Source organism: Mesocricetus auratus, unplaced genomic scaffold, assembly GCF_017639785.1.
Source record: "Mesocricetus auratus isolate SY011 unplaced genomic scaffold, BCM_Maur_2.0 Super-Scaffold_100011, whole genome shotgun sequence".
NCBI lineage: Eukaryota > Metazoa > Chordata > Mammalia > Rodentia > Cricetidae > Mesocricetus > Mesocricetus auratus.
In genome coordinates, this window is record NW_024429195.1 from 78,668,733 (window position 1) to 78,681,852 (window position 13,120).

Sequence of the window (13,120 nt, forward strand, 5' to 3'; positions counted from 1 at the left end):
TAGAAAGGTTGAGAATGACTAGCCTAAAGGTGTCTCGGTCCCCCCAAATAGTACCACATGTTCAATCACAGATGTGCGGCTACATCTCATATTCAGGCCATCGTATGTCAGATAAAGTTGCTGCAAGTCAAGTGTCTTTTCATGGTTGAGGACTTGTTTTCCTACCCTTAATGCTGTCTTCAGATGAGCAGGTTTCAAGTTTGTTCTTCAAAATTAGTTCCAACTAATTTTACATCAACAGTCCTAATGTCTGTTTTTAAAACAATAGCTTTTGCTGAGGTATTGGCTGGAATTTAGTTAAACCACAGAGACAATTTGAACAAAATTTACATATTTTCCAATCCATGAGTGAGATATATCCCTGTCTTTATATATTTTTCTCAATAGTGTTAATGTAAAAGATTTGTATTGCATAGGTTAGAACTTGATAAATTTTAGTACAATTGCAACTAATGTTGCTTTCACAATTTTTCTGTTTTCTATATAATTTTTTCCGTTTGGGGAATGATGTTTTGTCTGTTGCTTTTATTCTGAGGACTCAAACCAGAGCCTCATGAATTTTAAGGACAGAGTCTACCACTGAACTGCACACATGGCCCTACTTCTGTTTGTATTTTGTTGCTAGTATATGAAGTTATTATTGGTTTGTATGTTGACCTTGCACCAAGTAAATCTTCTGAAAACTTATATAAATTATAATTCATAGATTTCTTTAGACATTTCTACATCATATACGAGTAACAATAATTTTATATTTTCTTCTCTAATCACTAAACGTTTGGGTTAACCTTGCTTCACTTCACTAAAACCAACCATATAATGCTGCCATGGGCATCCTGGCTCCTAACAGGAAGACAAAAATGTGCAATACATTACAGTTACTAATTATGTCAGTTATTTTTTATACATTTCTCATACTAAAGAAGTGTTCTCATATCTATGAGAGTCATTATCATGCATTTTACTTTTATCTAAGGGGCTGGTTTTCTTTGTCTTCTAGGACTTTCATTGTTGTGATTATAGGTCAGTCAAAGTGAGCCAGTATTATTTAGAGCCTAACAAAGCCCTTCTATACACAAATCACTCCAATGTGTATGGGAGAAAGAGAAAGATAATGAAGCTCCCATTCTTACTTTCACAGGGCCCAGTATAATAAAGGAAAAGAGAGACAAAGCCCTAAAGGCAAATGAAGTGCATTCTCTGTTGCTCAGCAGCAGTGGAAGCTACCAGATGAGACAGTGCTATCGAAAGTCTCCAGGAGAGGGCATATTTGAGCTTAACCTTAGAAGGAGAATCAAGTTTCATCAGTTTATCAATAGAGACATTTAGTGTATGTTTGACTCACAATACCCCAAGTCCAGTGTTTGCAAACCCTTGTACATGATGATGGTTGAACTTGAATCTTAGAAATCTGCATGGAAGATCACTAAGGTCTTGGAATGCCATGGAGAAAGGGAGGAGTTCATCTGTAGGCAGTGAAAACCTTCTGAATCATTACTTGTAGGTAGATGATGAGCTATGGCCTGGAGCCAAGATGTTATGCAGACTGATAACAGTGCAGTAGAAAGAGGGGTGAAAGTGAGGAGAAACAGCACCAGTTGAGAAGCCAGAGTATAAACTCAAGGAGGTCAGTAGAAAAGAAGGAGAGGGGGAGACATCTATGAGCCATTGATGGAACTTAGAGTCTAATGGTTCTGAAGGCAGAATGAGCAGGGATCTAGTTTTTACCCAAGAGGACCATGAGCAGGAAGAATGTAGGGAAAAAAGACCATCATATCAGGGGTGTGCCATATTAGTATATCTTAAGTGCTATGTGAAGAGATGCTTTGGAAGCATACAAATATCCTATTTTCAATATCCCACCCACTAATTTTAGCATTCTTCCATGGCCATAACTTTAGGGTAAAGTTTAATTAATGATGGTTTTCCATTCTCTTCATTTCTTCTATGTTTATGAGTTAAATTCTGCATGAAGAAGAACCACACGGTATTCCTCGTGTGTTTTCAGTTTATATTCATTAGTATGTTGATATGCTGATATGATTTGGCAGTCTTTGGGTTATGATCCAGTGCTGCTATGATTTTGTTGTGCCAGTATTCCAGGTTTGGCTGTTGGCAGCGCCTACATATTTGTCCTGTTGATGTACCCCCATCATTTGTTGAGTATTTCTTTATTGTCTCACTTCATAAGCCAATCCAGTCCCCTCTCCTGTTTTTCCACTGCTACCTAGAATCAAGCATTATGCCAAGAAGCCCTGGTTCCATTAATTAGTGAGTGACATTTAGAAAGTATTGAGACCCAAGATCAGATTTTTGCCACTCAGATTCCATTATTTTCAGGCCCAGAAAATACCTCTTTGTCCAGTCTTATGGCCATCTTGTAAGAAAGGTTCCTTCAGTTTGTGATTCTTAATGATTGGCAAAAATATGATGACACAATGACACATTCCAACTGCTGCCTTTTTGAAACAGCAATGGAAAACTGACATTATCATTATCTTCCTTTTCCTCCCTAGTCCTTCAGTTCGGATTCACAACTATCTTTGTGGCAGCCTTCCCCCTAGCACCACTTCTGGCCTTACTGAATAACATCATTGAAATCCGACTTGATGCGTATAAGTTTGTTACACAATGGAGAAGACCTTTGGCTTCGAGGGCCAAAGACATAGGTAAGTTGACTTCAGATAACGTTTTTCTGAAGATATGAAACATCTTGTAGGTAAAATTTAAAAGTCTGCCTGGTGTGGTGGCACACACTTTCGATCCCAGCACTGGAGGGTCAAAGGCAAGTGGATTTCTAGGAGATCAAAGTCTACTTGATCTATATAGTGAGTTCTAGGCTCTCCAGGGCTGTCTTTAAATTAATTAATGTACTTTAGAAAAAACATGTTGATTTTAAAAATAATTTATACAAGAAACAAATCTGCCTATTTAGATTGGTTTAGGTTTCCCAGTTTTATGAATTGGTGCTTAAATAGATTCTTAGCTTGGTTACTTCTACTGTAAGACTTTAAAATCTAAAATTTTGATTCATCCCTTTTAAAAATAGACCTTCTATTTGCCCCCCTCCACTTTCCTCAATGTTCTCCTGATTCACATAAAGCAAAACCTGATTTCTCTAGAGGCAGAAACGAGCTTTGGTCTTTGGCTAGAGATACTGTTGGGTTAACTGCCATGCTCTCAACAGTTGCTGAGATGGGCGTTGTCTACATCCAGTACTGAGAACAAGGCAGGCACCAGCCAGTGAGTGTGGCTGCGAACTAGATGCAGATATTCTGTTCAGAGTGGCCTCTTACCCACCAGATGAAGCAAGTGTTTATTCGTTGGGCATTGGCTTTGCCAGTGCATCCGGGACAGTCTACAAAGGTGAACAGAAAGGGACCTGGTCAGGACCACTGAGGAGTTTCCAATCTGTTAGAGGCTTGACACTGGGATGATTTTATCCAACAGCACATGAACAGGTAGGACTTGTTGGCCAGAATTGCTTGACTTATGTCTGACGCTGACCAGTAAGCTGTAAGTACATTGGCACATGAATGGAACCACAGAAATTCCTTCAATTCCAAACTGTTTGGAAGGAACAAATTGTAACTCCTTGTTGCCAGAGGCATTTAGAAAGATGAAAAGGATTATCACAGGTGGATTAGCCTTGTTGTTTTTCATTCTTACTGAAGAAACTAATACCACATTTCTATTTGAATAGGAATTTGGTATGGAATTCTCGAAGGCATTGGAATTCTCTCTGTTATTACGAATGCATTTGTCATAGCAATAACATCTGACTTTATCCCTCGCTTGGTATATGCTTATAAATATGGACCTTGTGCGGGCCAAGGAGAAGCCGGGCAAAAGTAAGTGCTATAAAATAATTAGGAAACTTTGTTGGCCATTGTTTGATGTTGGACATTGAGAAAGAAGCTTTTATATGGGACAGTGGTACACAAGCCCAGACAAGGCCTGTGGTGTGGGAAGTGAAATTATATCATTATACTTTCAGCCAAAGAACACACATCCCATTTACAAAAGGACTGGGGCTCAAACAAGTCGGACAAGTTTCAGATAGAATCTAATGTGAGGGCAGCAGCTACATTTTCCTCTGACTCCTGCCAACTCTGAATTCAGAAATGTGTAAGATCCTAATGTGTGTAACAACAAAAACAGCATATGACCTAGTGTAATGTGTAGTTATGGAAATGCTATAAATGTACAACAAGATAATTACTATCTGACATTCGCACTGTCATGGTGTATAGACTGCAATTTTTACATGGAGACTGTGGAACCCTGTGCCTAAGACACAGAAGGTACTCACTAAATATCTGTAGAGTATGCAGATTATTTTTTCCTAGCTATGGTCATAGCTGTGTCAGTATTTTGCACCTGTGTTCTGAGGTTCAAACTATATACATAGTCAGATAAAAACTAAGCATCATTATAACATGCCACCTAGCTTTTATTTCTACACTTTGCAAAAAGTCTTAGCATACACTAACAGTCCCTAAAGTCACAATACTAATCTAACTCTAATTGTGGTGTGTAAGTATGTGCCTAAGGTCTTGGATGCCCAAAAAATCATCTTACACAGGCTGGTAGCTAATAGAAGCAATCCTGTTCATTGGTTTACAGTCTGAAGCAAATTAATGTGTTCCCTAAGCCACTGTGAGTAACTGGAGTAACTCACCCGAGTTAAGCAAACCTAGTCAGGATCCAGTTTCATCATTAATCCCACATAATTGCACTAAGGCCTGGATAATTGGGGGGCAGGTGATAAATCTCACAATGCAGTCATTTGAAGAGGTTCCTATGAAGTCTTCTACAACAGTCATGGGGCCATTAAAACTAATGGTCTAGCAACTTGAAGTGAGCACACTAACTCTTAGAACAGAGACCTAAAGATTTGAATTGGACTGCCCAGGCATTGTTTCCCACTGTCCACATTCCCTGCGTGGCTTGGCCTAAAGAAGCGCCCCATCGCTGAGCCACCTTCAGATACACTCTGAATTTGAATCTCAGCACAACTCAGAGTGGGATATGCATTATTTTCCTCACTCTGGAGAGCAGAGGGATATTAAAGGGGGCAAACTCCACCATAATTGCTAGAGCACACACACACACACACACACACACACACACACACACACGTAGAGCCATGCACACACAGACCTGTCCATCCTTAGCTCCAGGACCCCAAATGGCTCTCAGTCTCACCTCACTTTAAACCTCTTGAGTTTCAGCCTCAATAGTTTAAGCCTTTTAACCTTCCCCAGTTCTTTGTATAGTGGAACCTGTACTTGGTCTGGGAGAATCAAAAGTGAACTGGAAACAGATTTATAGAGCTGGTAATGCACCAGAGCTTTAGAAGACTAGCAGCTACCGACTCACAGTAGATAAAGTCTCATGGAAATTGGAATTTAACCTATGCTTTGGTTCCATTTTATTAGGCTATTCAGCTCTGACCACTTTGTTTGCAAACTTTTCTCTTTATGAGCCATCTGCAACATTCCAGGTTATACCTCTTGTCTCTTATCCATTGGCCACTATTCTTGTTTTGTGTGTGTGTGTGTGTGTGTGTGTGTGTGTGTGTGTGTGTTCCTTCATGAATGGCTCTGTGATAGCAGACACACTATTACTTTACAGTGAATTCCTCCCACCCCCTTTTCTGTTGTCATTGTCCCTTTTTCGACTTTCTCCCCTTCCTCCTGTTTCTTCTTTCAATTTGAACATGCTCCAGAAATAAAAGAACTTATGGAGTAGAAGCACTGTAAAATCCTAGGAAGCCATAAGCTTTTGTGATGCAAAGAGCAGTTATAGTCAAATCCCACTTGGGATTTAAACCAGCTGTAAAATGGCACATTTCAATTTAAATTGAACCTCAACCAAAATACTCTATCCAAGCCCCCTCCCTCCCTCCCTCCCTCCTTCCCTCCCTCCCTCCCTCCCTCCCTCCCTCCCTCCCTCCCTCCCTCCCTCCCTCCCTCTCTCTCTCTCTCTCTCTCTCTCTCTCTCTCTCCATAGCTCTGTGTAGCATCAGAGCCTCCTCCTTACTGTTGGTTGAGCTTACCTTGGCTCCTTCATGAATGACAGTTTCACTCATGTGCCTCATGTCCTTTGGTTCCCATGACCTTTGTCACTGTGATGGCACTTTTTGGTCTACGTAATGTTGTTCCTGACTCTCCTATCAGTGCTGTCCCCAAGCAGATTGTAGACGGCTTAAAAGAAGGATTAAGGAGGAATGCTATATTATCCTTAGTCCTCTAATCATCCCATGAACCCAGCTGTGTTATTACATATAATCTATTGTTTCTTTAGTAAAAACTGAGTTTTCTGTTGCTTTCAATCAAAAGATATTTTATGAACAGGAACATGTGTACTAACCATGATAAATATTTTTTGTGATAAAGAAGTATCAATTTTTTCATGTTTGACCAAGGCAGAGAGAGTCACTCTCATGTTGTGGATGCCCAGCAGTCAAGTGTTCAAGGCTGCTGTTAGGAAGACAGTCTGTTTTAGCCAGGGCTGAGAATAAAAGACATGGTTCAAGGCAGCATTTTCTACACATCGCATGGACGAAAATCTTTCGACTGCATTCCTCTTGGTATGGTCTTCCTCATCCTCTGTAGCTGCAGCTCATACTGTTCACTGTTGAAGAATCCACCTCCTGCTCTGGGGTGAAGCTACCCCACTTCTGGGGTCTCTTTACATGGGGTCCTTAGAAGGGACTTGGAGATGTTTAGAAAGGCATTATGATTCGGATCATGATAGGGATGCAGAATGCTCTTAGCCTTAGATCTACCATGTGGCATGTACATAAAAAACAAATGTCCTCGGTCAGTTACTAAATCAAAGCTGCTTTTCCACAGCAACAGTGATGTCGTAAAGGGTTTGAGCCTCGATCAAGGACTCACAGAATTAGCCACAAGCATTCTTACTCAATGAATAATAGAGAATATATTTGTGTCAATCCTATAGTCACTCTGTAATCATCTTATTAGCCTGAGATGCTTTATCTATAAAACACATTTGCCTTTGAGCACATAAATCCAATCTTACTTCCCCTGGCATCTTCAACCTTTGATTTCTATTTTCAGGCTGTCGGAGTCACAATACTAAAACCCCAAAGACCAATGTTATAGCTAATTCAAAGACATTCAGCAGTGAGTTTGATCTGAAATTAACAAACCTGAAAGCCAACTTCTGGTTCTGTTCTTCCCCTAATAGTGGTGAGAATGAGTGTGTCTCCTGTCTTGTCCATTAAGGAATTAAAAACAATAAGTAACTGATGTTTTCAAAGGAGACTTCTCATGTTTAAAAACATTAATGTTTTCAAAAGTTGCATGAGAGCAGTCTGTATCCTGAGCCAAACAATACCTTTTGAGAGATATGTTCTAAGTCTCCTTTCTTGGCCATGCTTTCAGAGATGTCTACTGGCCCTTTAAGAAAGTGTCCCTTGTAATTACAAGAGAACTTTCTTTGTCCCATACTATTTTGTTGGTGCCTCCCATTTCTCTCTCATCAACAAGATAGCTTCATCTTCTCTCTCTCTAGAAATGGTAGGTATGCAGAGCATATGCCAGCAAACCACATGATACACACAGGATCTGCTTGCCCTTCGTGGTCCTCCAGTTGTGACAGTACGTTAATGAGTTGATGAATGGGCCTCCCTGGCTGAACTGTACACCATAAAGTGTACATGAAATCTCATTTCCCTACAGTCATAGCAAAGTCGAGTCTTAATGTGACAGGAATGGGATTTTGTCATTATAAAAAGAAGAAGAGATGTCTTAACCATTCAGTATAAGTGGTCCTTCTCCTGTGATATGTAAGAGGAATGGAAAGAAAATAAACAATATGCTTATATACTAGGTCCAGTTTCAATTTTATATACATGTGACTAACCACTCACTGGAGACGTGGTTTCAACATGGGTTTGTGACTGGAGATACATGAATGTGCTTTGTAAATAGGTTCACAAACTTCTTCTTCTTTTTAAATCTTTTTATTTAAGTTATAAACAAGCTTACAACTCCTGGAACCCAGTGACAAAGAGGGAGGAGTGATGAGCAAAGGGGTCAAGACTTGGCTGGTGAAACCCAGAGAAATGGCTGACCTGAACAAGGGGGAGCTCTTGGACCCCAGACTGATGGCTGAGAGGCCAGCATGGGACTGATCAAGACCCCCTGAATGTGGGTGTCAGTGAGGAGATCCAGGCAATCTATGGGGCTTTGGGTAGTATATCAGTATTTATCCCTGACATGCAAATGAGCTTTGGGTGCCCATCCCACAATGAGGGTTGTTCTCTCAATCTGGACACTTGGGGGAGGGCCTGGGCCCTCCTTGGAACAAAATAACAGACTCTAGAGATCCCCCATGGAGGGCCTCACCCTCCTTGGGGAATGGAGTGGGGATTGGGTGGGGGGCTGGGAGGGCTGGGGGGAGTGGGTGTGGAGGGGAGAGAGAGGGAGCTGGGACTGACATGGGAAGCAAGCTTGGTTCTAATTTAAATATATAATAAAAAACTGTAAAAAAAAATAAACAAGCTTACTTCACCTGTCAATCCCAGATCCCTCTCCCTCCCCTCCTCCCCCCACCCCCAACAGCCGTCCCAACCCACCACCCAACCCCCAGCCTATCCCAGCTCTGCTCCCTAGGGCAGATGAGGCCCTCCATGGGGGATTCACCAAAGTCTGTCACATCATCAAGGGCAAGGCTTAGGCCACCCCCCCATATGTCCAGGCTGAGAGAACATGCCTCCATGTGGAATGGACACCCAAAGTCCATTTTAAGCCAGGGATAAATACTGATCTATTATCCGAGGCACCATAGATTTCCAAGGCCTCCTCATTGACACCAATATGTTCAAGTGGTCTGGGTCAGTCACATTCTGGCCTCTCAGCCATCAGTCTGGGGTCCATGAGGTCCCCCTTGTTCAGGCCAGCTGTCTCTGTGGGTTTCACCAGCCTGGTCTTGACCCCTTTGCTCATCACTCCACCCTGTCTGCAACTGGGTTCCAGGAGTTCAGTTCAGTGTTTAGCTGTAAGTGTCTGCTTCTGCTTCCATCAGCTGCTGGATGAAGGTTCTAGGATGGTATATATGGTAGTCATCAATCTCATTATCCAGGAAGGGCAGTTAAGGTAGCCTCTCCACGATTGCTTAGAATGTCAGTTGGTGTCATCCTTGTAGATCTCTGGAAATCTCACTAGTGCCAGATCTCTCCTCAAACTTATAATGGCTCCCTCTATGGTATCTCTCATCCTGCTATCATCTATTCTTCCCCCAACTCAAACTTCCTGCTCCCCCATGTCCTCCTCTCCCCCCCTTTTCTATCTCTCTCTTTCTCCCAGTTCCCTCTCCCCTCTCCCCCATGCTCCCAATCTGTTCAGGAGATCCTGCCCCATTCCCCTTCTCTAGAGTGCCATGCATTATCTTTTTTTAGGGTCCTCCCTGTTTCCCAGACTCTCTGGCAGTAGGATTGTAGAATGATAACCCCCTGCTCCATCTCTAAAATCCATATATGAGTGAGTTCATACTATGTTTGTCTTTTTGTGACTGGGTTACCTCACTCAGGATGGTTTCTTCTAGTGCCATCTTTTTGCCTGTGAATTTCAAGATTTGATTGTTTTTTTTCCACTGAGTAGTACTCCATTGTGTAAATGTACCATATTTTCTCTATTCACTCTTCAGTTTGGGGGCATCTAGGTCGCTTCCAGGTTCTGTCTATTACAAATAATGCTGCTATGAACATAATTTAACAGATGTCCTTGTTGTATGAATGTGAATCTTTTGGATATATGACTAAGAGTGGAATTGCTGGATCTTGTGGTAGACTGATTCCCATTTTCTTGAGGAATCTCCATACTGACTTCCAAAGTGGGTGTATGAGTTGGCACTCTCACCAGCAGTGGAGGAGTGTTCCCCTTTCTCCACATCCTCTCCAGCATAAACTGCCAATCAACCATTTTAGACTCCTCTACTGAGAATTCTCTATTCAGTTCTGTACCCCACTTTATAATTGTATTATTTGGTGTCTTGGAGAATAGCTTTTTGAGTTCTTTGTAAGTTTGGGAGATCAGCCCTATGTCAGATGTGGGATTGGTGGGATCTTTTACTGTTCTGTGGGCTGCTGTTTTGTCTTGTGGTCTGTGTCCTTTGCCTTACAGAAGTTTTTTTAGTTTCAGAAGGTTCCATTTATTGTCTATCTCAGTGTCTGTGCTACTGGTGTTATGTTCAGGAAGCAGTCTCCTGTACCAATTTGTTCAAGGGTACTTCCCACTTTCTCTTCTAAGAGGTTCAGTGTGACTGGATTTATGTTGAGGTCTTTGATCCATTTGGACTTAAGTTTTGTGTGTGGCGATAGACATGGATAGATCTGCATTCTTCTACATGCCAGCATCCCGTTATACCAGCACCATTTGTTGAAGATGCTTTCTTTTTTCCATTGTATAGTTTTAGCTTCTTTGTCAAAGATCAGGTATTCATAGGTGTGTGGGGTCTTCAATTGGATTCCATTGGTCTACCTGTCTGTTTTTGTACCAATACCAAGCTGTGTTCATAACTATAGCTCTGTAGTTGAGTTTGAAGTCAAGGATGGTGATGCCTCCTGAAGTCCCTTTATTGTACAGGGTTGTTTTGGCTATCCTGGGTCTTTTGTTTTTCCATATAATGTTGAGAAGTGTCCGTTCCAGGTCTGTGAAGAATTGTGCTGGAATTTTTATAGGGATTGCATTGAATCTGCAGATTGCTTTTGGTAAGACTGCTATTTTTACTATGTTGATCCTACCTATCCAATAGCATGGGAGATCTTTCCATTTTCTGGTACCTTCTTTAATTACTTTTTTAAATGACTCAAAGTTCTTGTCATACAGGTCTTTCACTTGTTTGGTTAGAGTTACCCCAAGATATTTATGTTGTTTGTGCCTATTGTAAAGAATGATATTTCTCTGATTTCCTTCTCCATACATTTATAGGGTTAGTTTTTTTTAGGTTCTCTTGTATCCTGCCACTTTGCTGAAGGTGTTTGTCAGCTGTAGGAGTTCCCTGGTAGAATTCTTTGGGTCACTTTAAGAAGTTTTACTTCTTCCTTTACAATTTGTATCCCCTTGATCTCCTTTCGTTGTCTTATTGCTAATACAGTATTGAAGAGATATGGAGAAAGTGAACAACCTTATCTTGTTCCTGCTTTTAGAGGAATCACCTTGAGTTTCTCTCCATTTAGTTTTATGTTGGCTGTTGGTTTGCTTTATATTGCCTTTATTTTTCTTTATTTTTTTAAATATCAATCCCAGTTCCCTCTCCCTCCCCTCCTCCTGCATTCCCCCATTTCCCCCCCATCCTTCCACTCTATTGCCAATTCCTTCCACATAGGGGATATCTAGAGTCTGTCATTTCACTCAGGGTAGGGTCCAGGCACTCCTCTAAGAGTCCAGGCTGAGAGAGCAACCCTCTTTGAGTTATGGACACACGATGTCTGTTTGTATTCCAGGGATAAACACTGATCCACTGCTCAGGGACCCATAGATGGCCCAGGCCTCCTCACTGACTCTCACATTCGGGGAGTCTGGATCAGTCCCATGCTGGCCTCCCAGCTGTTGGGCTGGGGTCCAAGAGCTCTCCCCTGTTCAGATCAGCTGTCTCTGCTGGTTTTGCCAGCCCATTCTTTGCCAATTTGCTCATAGATCCTCTCTCTCTTCTCTCTCTCTCTCTCTCTCTCTCTCTCTCTCTCTCTCTCTCTCTCTCTCTCTCTCTCTGTCACTGGGTTCCTTGGGTTCAGTTCAGTGTTTAACTGTGGGTGTTTGCCTCTGCTTCCATCAGTCACTGGATGAAGGCTCCAGGATGGTGTTATGGACATCAAGTTCATTATCAGGAATGGGCATTCGAGGTGGTCTATTCACTATTGCTTAGCTTGCCAATTGGTGTCATCCCTTTAGATCACTAGAGGTCACAATGCTGCCTGATCTGTCTTCTAACCTATGATTCCCTCTTCCCCCTATTCTTCTCCCCCACTCAACCTTCCAGTTCCCCCATGACCTACTCACTCTTCCTCTTCTCCCCCTCTCTTCTTCCCACCTCCCACTCCCCCCCACCCCTTGCCATGTTTCCCATCTGTTCAGAGGATCTTGCCTCATTCCTCTTCTCTTGGATACCATGCATATATTTTAGGTTCTTTCCTGTTTTCCAGACTTTCTTTCAGTGGAAGTGCAGATTGGCACTATCCTGATCCATGTCTAAAATCCATATATGAGTGAGTACATACCATGTTTGTCTTTTTGTGACTGGGTTACCTCACTCAGGATGGTTTCTTCCAGTGCTATCCATTTACCTGAGAATTTTGTATAGGTATGTTCCTGTTATCCCTGATATCTCCAAGGCCTTTATCATGAAGGGGTGTTGAATTTTGTCAAAGGTTTTTTTTTCTTTTTCAGATTGTTTATATGATAGATTACATTGATGGATTTTTATGTGTTGAACCATCCCTGCATCCCTGGGATGAAACCTACTTGATCATGATGTATGATTTTTTTCTGATGTGTTCTTGGATTCGATTTGCTAGAATTTTGTTGAGTATTTTTGCATCAATGTTCATGAGGGAGATTGGTCTGTAGTTCTCTATCTTAGTGTGTCTCTGTGTGGTTTGGGTACCAAGGTAATTGTAGCCTCGTAAAAAGAGTTTGGCAATGATCCTTCTGCTTCTACTGTGTGGAACAATTTGAAGAATATTGGTATTAGCTCCTCTTTGGATTTCTGGTAGAATTCTTCACTGTAACCATCTGGTCCTGGACTTGTTTTGGTTGGAAGACAGAATTTTGATGACTGCTTCTATTTTGTTAGGGGTTATAGGTCTATTTAAGTTGCTTATCTGTTCATGATTTAATTTTGATAGGTGATATCTATCCAGAAAATCGTCGATTTCTTTTAAATTTTCCAATTTTGTTGAGTACAGGTTTTCAAAGTATGACCTGATGATTCTCTGGATTTCTCCAGTGTCTGTTGTTATGTCCCCCTTTTCATTTTTTATTTTGTTAATTTCCATGTTCTCTCTCTCTTTGGTTAGGTTGGATAAAAGTTTGTCTATCCTGTTGATTTTCTCAAAGACCAAACTCTTTGTTTCATTGATTCTTTTTAT

At 41.4% G+C, this 13,120-nt stretch overlaps 1 protein-coding gene across 4 annotated transcripts in view; it reads left to right on the top strand.

The window, feature by feature from the left end:
- Ano4 (anoctamin 4) overlaps positions 1-13,120 on the top strand; it is a 401,571-nt gene that overhangs the window by 366,984 nt on the left and 21,467 nt on the right. For all 4 annotated transcript variants that reach the window (XM_021225955.2, XM_040755102.1, XM_040755103.1 and 1 more), the window contains 2 exons: positions 2,517-2,669; positions 3,704-3,851. In XM_021225955.2, the coding sequence (XP_021081614.2) occupies positions 2,517-2,669; positions 3,704-3,851 (301 nt within the window). The remainder of the gene's footprint in view (positions 1-2,516; positions 2,670-3,703; positions 3,852-13,120) is intronic.